Below are 9,308 nucleotides of genomic sequence, written 5' to 3' on the forward strand. Positions count from 1 at the left end.
TTGAATGCTTCAGAGGAAGAAGGAGCAGAAATATTGAGTTTTAGTGATGTAATCGAAAGAGGATCGGAGGTAATCTTGGAGCAGTTGAACCTAGAGCCTAGGTTAAGTGATGCCCAGAAGGAGGACTTGAGAAGGAATGTTGTTTCTTTTTATGAGAAATCTGGACTCCCATATTGTAGTTACGCAGCTGTGCAACGTCGCAGGCATGAGCAGCTGTTGGTACCGCATAGGTATCGTCGCCTAAAAGTGGCCGGTTACTGAGATGGAGTATGATGCTCCAACAGCACAACTTTGACGTTCGCTAACAAAAAAAAAGGAAAGCTAAACGCTAATGCAGACGCACTGAGCCATGCGTTTAGTTAGTACCTTCTCCACCCTTCGGTTTCTGGCTGGCGATTCGGGGCAAAATTTTGACCTCATCACGACCTGGGCTGAGCGCTCTCGTTCAGAGTGATCTCAAGGGGCCAACTTTGTGGTATTCTAATTCGTTACGTTGTTGTACGTGGAAAAAAAATTGGAGTTCTCATTTTAAGAGTCTTGTGTCCCACATGTGCCTCTTGATGTAGAGGGAACGAAATTCGGATAGACACGTTGCTAGGTATATGTTGTACTATACTTTGTCTGGTGTTCTGTCGGGTGACCGAGGGCACTTGCTTGTGTCGTGTGTTCTCTGTCGTCGAACCGTTCTTGACAAGTTGCAGAACCATCGACAAGTGCTGAAACCAAGGATCGTCAGAAGAGACGAGTGAAGCTAGTCGACAAGTTGTGGCGACAAGCCAGTGGAGCTGAGATCCATCCTCAAGAACGGGACGTGTTCCCGGAACAGAGTCTGGAGCTGCATTCTCCCCATGGTCCTGGAGGCGAACCTGGAGGGACCTGGCGAACGAGCGCACCTGACATCCGAGCCACGTGGAAGCAGCTCGTCTTTCCGGCGCATTGTCTGGCGGCGGGGGGGGGCTGTTATGCCTGCGAGTCCACAGCGAACGTCCATGCCTCTGAAAAAGGCAATCTGTGTCAAGGCCAGCCCGCGAGCCCGCCTGACGTGAACAACTCAACGGCGTCAACACGTGGCGGTGCCTCTCTGCCGCGCACGCACAGTGAGTCACCTCAGCCAGCGAGCCCATCCAGCAAGCAACCGGCGCCTTCCTGTATGGCGAGTCTGACGCAATGCATGGCGACGTCACTGGTTCTTGGGTGCCGCCACCTGCAGCGCAGCGGCTCCATATTCGATGAGAATGACGCGCCCCAGCGGCGACCCCATTGGAGGATTCTGACCTCACGACCAGCGGCGCTTCTGGTTGGACATTTGGTTACTGAAAGAATCCACCCGGTGCATATAAAAGAAGCCCTGCGGCGCGTCGCGAGCAGAAGACCTATGTGTTAGAGAGAGAGCTCGGCTCTTCTGGTCTCTAAGCTGTCGGCCCCAGTGCCGAATTAGTAATGCCACTGTATATATGCTGTACATAAACCTTGTTTAACTCACCGTCGTCTCGTCCGCTCGTCTATCATCTCTGCGCAGAAGCAGTCGCGAGCTGAAAAACCTATGCTGCCAAACGGCTGGTGACCTTCACGGCGGAGTTCGAAGCAGTGGCGCCTTCGGGACCCTGTTAGCGTCACCGTCTTTCGAAACGGTGGTTGCAGCGGTGAGATTCGTGGCGCCCTTCGTAACGTAGTCGGAGGTGCGCTTCGCAACAACACACAGGCGTGAATACAAACACACCAAACGTACGCAGTCACATAAACATACACATAGGTTCACGCGCACACACACGCCGGCGCAAGTACTGACGTACGCAATCGCAAGCAAACGCAGGCGCACAGGTACACACACATAAACGAGCAGGCGCTCCCCTCCTCCCAAGCACACATGCATTAACAAATACAAGTTCAGAAAAACAGCATTGTATAGGGACTCACCCCCCCCCCCCTCGCCCCCAAAAAACTTAATCCACATTTATACATTCTGCTCGTTATGAAAGTTTTCGGACAGTCCGGCTATGCAATGAGCATTATAGTCTCCCTACAACTTCCTCCAGATATCCAGGTATATTTAAGGAAATTGCTAACTAATATCTCGCAAAGAACAACGTGCTTGGTAGGGACGAAGTTTTTTCCCGATATTTTAAACGCACTGCTTCCTGCCCACGGCATTTTTTTCGCCTCGGGGAATATAAAATAATTTTACCCCTTTGTCTGACGTGCAACTGCACTGAAACGCACAGCAACAGGGCATCGCCACGAAGAACGAAGCTCCGAATGGAACTCTGAAGCACGTTCGGAGCGGGGAGCTTGGAGGGTTCATGGCGGGCATGGTGAATAAAAAGCGCGCGAAGTTCATATGCGCGCGCATCACGTGACGTCAGGGTTGCCAGACTAGCTGGAAGCGCGACTCCCAGCCATTTAGCACTGCAGATGCGCCGGCTTTGCGAAAGAAGGGGAGGGGGAGGGGGAGAGAGGAGGTCGACAGTGTGGCAAGAGTGAGACGACGTATATCAAGGAGTGTCGCTAATTTAGAAAAAGTCTCAGCTTTACCGCAAAGACGGAACAATGAACGCGATAGCAACCAATTGGAAGGTCACGCGCAGAATGGAAAGCAGATTGAAACGTGCCCCGCGTTTCTCACGCACTAATGACGCACGAAACCTACTCACAAGTACAGATGCGCGCGAATAAGTGTCTCATTTGTTACTTCGCTGTGTTTGAAAAGCGCGCCCTTTTCGCAAACGGAGACTGCAATGATGGCTGTGAACTTTGTGTGTCCGGTAACTACGACACAATTGTTCTGGGTAATGCCCGAGGCCATCCAAGACTAGTAACGTTGAGCCAAGACGTACGATCCTCCCCTCCTCCCCACCGCGAGATAAGGGAGTGCGGGGGAGCTTCGCTCTCCTCCTCTAAGCGGGGCAAAGTACGCGTGGGAGATGAGAGCACGCCGCCGCCTCGCAATGTAGTGACGGGCACTCATTGCGCCATTTTGCTGGTAATGCTGAAAACACGATAATTCCCCCCGAGGTGCCTTTCAGCAGTGGTAAGTAGTAGATATAATAGCTTGCCATTTGAAGGGTGAATGACGTGCTCCTCGATGGCTCAGTGGTTAACGCCTCGCACTAGCGATTCAGAGAACCTAGGTTTGATTCCGCGCGCTGGAGCCTTTTCCTGTTTTTCTTTCTTTCTTGCATTTTCATATATATAGATACTCATACATATACGGCGAGTGACGGTGACACCGACACCGGCGGCAACATCCAGCCTATAGTGCCCATATAATTGATATCACAATATATAGGGGCTTTAGTGCATGCGAGGCATCCTAGTGGACGCTGACCTTAGTGCGCGCTGGCTAGAGTGCCTATGTTGCAAATAAACGACGACTTCTTCGTTTCTCACAACCTCGATGCGCTTGTTCACCTCCTCTCCGGGCGTGCGTATTGAGGCACACAAGCGGGTGGAGGAAGCGTCCATCAAGGCACCTTAGTACGCGCACTCGTGATCACTCCATCACTGCATATGAAACAGAAATGAAGTAATGATGGGTGCTCAAAACAGCTTGCCTTTGGTCTATGGATTCCCGGGGATAAATAAGGAAAGGCAAGCCGTCCAGCCTCTATAGTGGGCGCACGCCTACGCTTCCACCCAACGTGTCGGTTTACTCACGCACCTGGTCCACTGTGCTGCGGTTATATGATATATGTGATACGTTTTTTCTGCCCCTGGTCCCTGGCACAGTTCGCCTAGATTTTTGAGGTCGCTCGTCCGTGCTTCCTTCGTAGAGCAATTTCAGACTCATGGGCACCGTTGCTGTGCATGGCCGCAATCTTTCAAGAGCGATTACACCAACAAAACCAAGCTACCACATTTCCTTCACTTTTATTAACGTTTTCTCTATTTTTTGTACCCTTTGTGCGTGCCCTTCCATAACAGCTGAAAGTCGGCGGTGCGCCACCAGTTCACGTGATGATTGAACAGTGTATACAGGCCGCGCGTTTGGGAACATCACAAGTGCACCAGTAATATACACCTATGGCTCTCAAGACACACCTGGTTTCTTGTTTTTCGAATGAAAGGTTCTTGCTCGTTTTTTTTCGGGAAATGTAACACAGAAATCGCTTCATGAAAAAAGGAGAAAGAGAGAAAAATTCTTTGAGAGGATTTGTGTGGTGTTTGCCTTCTCACCGTAATGATTTCGTAACCCGTTCCGCTGACCGGATCTCCTCAAGTGAGAGTTATTCTTCCGTCTCCGAGTGCAGGTGTAATGAAAGCTGAACGCGGGCTCGGGTTAATGGGATAATAAATGGACACGCTCGAGTAAAAATAAGCGTCCCCGCCTGAAAAACTGCTAATGACGGCTTCGTTAAAAAAAGAGCAAGAAGAAACGACTGTAGGTTGCGGCCCAGGAAGCCGTGTTACGTAACAATTCGCACCAGGTCAACACTTTCAACTGAGTGTTTCCCCTCTCACCCATTTTTAAGGCCGAATTCTGGCGTATATAAGCCGAGCTGTCTGGGCCCCGGCATCACAACCTTCCCGCTGAAAACCCGATAAGCCTCGCTCTTCCCATTTCAGAAGATGCACCTTTACGTGAGTAAATGCATTTCATGTTCGGTTCTTTCAAGAGTGTATTCTGCATGTAAGGCTCCCTGAAAACATGGTCAGTGAGCTCCGTGTTCACACGGTTTGCTGGCTCAGTTTATGGGAATCTCTCTAGAGCTTCGTTCTGCGTGTCGTGAAAGTATGGCACTTATAGTTTGTCTTCTTGTCGTAGAACCATTCGTAGAATATTATGAAACTCTAATGTCGGTACGTTGAAAAAGATGTACTCGCCAAGCCATAGCTAACACGGAGGACAGTCAGATGTTTCTCATCAGACGGGACCATTTTAAACCCATGTAAGGGGTTGTGTGTGTGTATTCCGAATTTGTAGGATTAACGCACAACTATTCCGACGATATGCTTTTTCTACTGCAACTCAAGAACCAGGAGCTAAAATCAGCATAAGAGCTCCATTCAAAGCATTCTGCCCCACAAGGATAATCCAGTCGTTCGTGAATGAGCCTGTACTAGGAATGCGACTTTGCAGATTTTTCAAGACCAAATAAAAGTGGTTTCGTTATTAAGAGATTGAGTATGAACTTTCGTCTTTGGATCTTGTCAGGAGCTGCGCCATTTCACACCCATCTACTTGTGCTTTGGACGAGTGTTTCCTCCTCTAGTCATTTAATAATGCGTCAATTTAATTTAATATAGTGCTTGTGAAATAGACCAACAAATGCTGCCATCTATACGCACCGTTTTTTCTATGTGTTTTGGCGTATGTTGTGAAAACAAAGAAATGTGTTCACAAAAATAAAAATTTATTGAAGGCGTAATGCACTTAGCGATATATATATATATATATATATATATATATATATATATATATATATATATATATATAATATTAATGAGATCTAACAGACAATAACGCCAAGGAATGTATAGGAGAAGTTATTAGAACAAGTGTAATGTAAATAAGAAGAAAAAGGGGGTGAAAAAATAACCAGCCGAGAGCAGGAATCGAACCTACGACCTTCGAATAACGCGTTATATATATATATATATATATATATATATATATATATATATATATATATATATGTATATATATATATATATATATATATATATATATATATATATATATATATATATATATATATATATATATATATATATATATATATATATATATATATATATATATATATATATATATATATATATGATTTCATTCGGGAGGTCTTGTCAGTAGGTGAGGCCAGCGCCTCCTCTATTTCAAAAATAGAGGATGCGCTGGTGAGGCATACACTGCAGATATGGGATAGGGAAGAATGCCTTCAAGAGGCCATATTAACACTTCAACCACAATGTCTTCAAGGCTTAACGAACGATAGCACATATCAGGCCCATAACCAGGAATTTTTTTCGGCAGGGGGCACCTGTTGAAGGTCTTGAAAAAAAAACCAATTTTTTAATAATGTTCTCGGTAAAACACACACCCTACCCAAATTTCTGAAAGAGGGGGGCCCTAGGGTCCCCCCCCCCCCTCGAACTACGAGCCTGGCTTTTATCCTATATGACCTGCGAATAGCCGCTTCTTGTTTCTTTTCGGTGCATTTTCCCCTCACCCCACTGTTGTCATGCGTAATATATTGTTCATACGCCCTTTTCCATGACAGTAGTAAAAAAGCCTCTGGAGTTTTATTTTATTGCGGTAGCAATTATATCGACACTCTCAGCTAGATTTTGCCGCCGGCGTCACCGTCACTCACCGTATATGCACACGTTTCTATATATTTGAAAACGCAAGAAAAAATAACCCAGAACAATACTCCAGCAAGCGGAATCGAACTTGGGACCTATGCAACGTGAATGGGAGGCATTAACCATTGAGCCACAAAAGCGGAGATCACGTTTCGTGCGTCGTTTGTGTGTGAGAAACGCGGGGCACGTTTCTATCTGCTTGCCATTCTGCGCGTGACCTTCCAATTTGTTGCTATCGCGTTCGTTGCTTGATTGTGGCAAAGCTGTGACTTTGCCACAATCAAAAGAAACAGAAAACAAAAAATAAAAAAGAAACAAAAAACAAAAAAGCCTTGCCTCGAAAGACCTGCATTCAACGAATATGTTTTTTATTCTTTTTTTACCATATTGGTAGTCAAACTAGACCCTTGCTACACTTAGCCTTTGCAACACTGGAGCTGTGTAGATTGTTCCTAATATATGTGACACACCTTTGTGAAAACAGAGTATTTCGACACAATTCACCCCTGTACTTTAAACATCAAGCGCCAATTTATGACAAGTATTCCCACGCTTTGCTTACGATTTGTATTGTAAATCTACTTTAGGTCTTTGTCTTTCGAGTCTTCTTTGTCCTATTTCCTTGGCGCTGCAAGTAGTCAGCATATATTAAAACCTATTTCTTCTTCCTCTGCAGTGGGTACTGCTGGCGTGCGCCCTGGCCACTGGAGTCACCGCTGGTGGCTACGGCCACGCGTCCATTTCTTACGTGTCCAAGCCAGTGGTCAGAGTTGGCTACGTATCTAAGCCAGTTGTGACGTACGTCAAGCAACCGGTGGCCACAGTGTCCCACATAGTCAAGCCCGTGCTTACAGTCAGCCATGGTTATGGAGGTGGCTATGGAGGCGGATATGGGGGCGGCTATGGTGGAGGCTACGGTGGCGGATACGGTGGTGGATACGGATACTGGTAATACCAGCCAAGCTGATATGAGAGAGGGTGCCATCAAGCTTTTAGCCGAAGCCCCGACGCTGGCGAGGACCTTCACTAATTTCATGATCGTTATTTTATCTTGTGCGAATGAATAAACCACGTAGACATCCACATGTGGTTTCTGTCGTCACTTAATTGATGACAAGATGACGTAGAATGCTTTTTTTTAATTTTATAGTAGTTGCTGAATTTGTATGCTTGTAGTGGGCGGCGTCCTTGAAGTGCTGGTATTCTAGGATCGTTTTTCGACGCTTGTGTGTGTTTTCGTGTGTGCGTGTATCTGCGTGCGCACGTGTGTGTGTGTGTGTGTGTGTGTGCGTTTGTGTATGTGTGTGTGTGCGTGTGTGTCTTTGTCATCATCAACCCTGCATTCACGTTCCAAAACCTTTCAAGTGTGGTGTGCAGAATCAATTTTAACGTGTTATATGGCCATCGCCTTTCTATCGATTAACCTTATCGATTATTCGTTTGGTCACGATAAAGTTTATTGGAGTAAAATGTTTTGGTGACAAAAGGACATTCAAGTAAGTGTTGGTCCCGACATCAATACTTCACTTATGAAACAACAGTGGTTTTGTACTCGTGCTGACACTTCCACAAGTAGACTTGTCTTGCTAGAACTTATTTCCTTAGCGCTAGCACGTATATGCTTCGTGCCCTCTTTTCTGTCCTAAAAAAAGAGGGGGAGAGGGCAACAATGAATACGGGGGTGTGAAAAGGGGGTGGCAATGACTACTTGTGTCAGGGAAGAAGGAACCAAGGAACAGGTGTTACGTGAATAAAAAGAAAAGAAGAAAGCGCTGAGTAGGTAGGGAGTAGACGTATCGCTAAATCCTGGTTGTCAGAAGAAGCACCACATAACAATAGTAGGTTTGAAATTTTTAGTGGGAGGGCTTCACTATTGTTGGTTTTCGCTGTGTATGTACCATATCGATTGGATTCAAGAACCCCTTTACAAACGTTTATAGCTGTTGGCTGGAAAGTATTGAGCTCGCGGACTGAAAGTCCGTGGACCATAAGTTTGACTGAAGTATGTAAAGTTTGAGATCGTCAAAGTTGTGTCCTGCTACATTAAAATTCTGTGCCACTGCTCTCGATAACTTTTCACCCTGTCAGCGTAATGCCCGTTTTATGTAACAGAAAAACACTGTCCTATTTCGCCGAGGTACCTTTTATAACAGTATGAACATATCATACTCAAGTATATTTGTTCTGCCGGCCGGCGACGGATCATGTGGCCGAGCCTTCTGAACGCGATGCACGAAGGTACATGCACCCAAAATGAAATATTCTTCATCTTTATCCTTTCTTGAAGTTATGGAAAACGACAAAAACGTTTGATGCCGTTTGAGGTATCGGTAAGGGCGGACAAACACGCAGACATACAGACGGACAGACAGACCAAAATTTTTTCGTCGAAGGTCCCTAAGAAAGACTATTGTCTTTAAAAATTAGCCCCATATCTGCATGTTACACTGCAAATGTCGAAAGACGATAGTCTTGCGTCTGAGAGAGTGAACAAAACGTTTATTTGATGTACCGCGCAAAAAAAAAGTCAGTGAATGGTATTCTGGAGGCGCTGCGTTAGAGTGTCCCGAGCTTGCAGCGGAGGCGAACGGGCGCATCAAACCACGTCACACGTGAGACATGAGCGCTATCTGGCAGTTATCTTGGATAACGAAGCGCGCGCTGTGTGCGCCCGTCTCGGAGGGGATAAGGTGTTGAACGCAAGGTGACGGGTAGGTGCCACCACCATGTCGTCTTGGCAAAGCGTTGGAAACACATGCCTTTTCGTGCAAGCGTTGCATGGTAAGCGCAGCTTGATAAACTCTATGGTCCTTAGAATCACCTATGTATGCCTTTTGTAGTAAAATACCAAATACAGAATATTGACGTGTTGTTATGGTGGCTCGGATATGCGCGATACTTGCTTCTTAATTGACAATCGTACAAGTATGAACGCTGAATCTTGAGCAATATTGGTAAGCGCTGAGGATGGGGTCCACTGTTTGTGGTATCGTCTGGTGCCATTTAGG

General features: G+C 46.2%; 1 protein-coding gene across 1 annotated transcript; it reads left to right on the plus strand.

The window, feature by feature from the left end:
* Nucleotides 1-4,504: 4,504 nt before the first annotated feature.
* Nucleotides 4,505-7,383, plus strand: LOC119175495 (uncharacterized). Its single transcript, XM_037426424.2, has 2 exons — nucleotides 4,505-4,578; nucleotides 6,977-7,383. Exons 1-2 carry the CDS (start codon nucleotides 4,567-4,569, stop codon nucleotides 7,250-7,252), a joined length of 288 nt encoding a protein of 95 aa, XP_037282321.1. The 5' UTR covers nucleotides 4,505-4,566; the 3' UTR covers nucleotides 7,253-7,383.
* Nucleotides 7,384-9,308: the final 1,925 nt, after the last annotated feature.

This window comes from Rhipicephalus microplus, chromosome X, assembly GCF_043290135.1.
Source record: "Rhipicephalus microplus isolate Deutch F79 chromosome X, USDA_Rmic, whole genome shotgun sequence".
Taxonomy (NCBI): domain Eukaryota; kingdom Metazoa; phylum Arthropoda; class Arachnida; order Ixodida; family Ixodidae; genus Rhipicephalus; species Rhipicephalus microplus.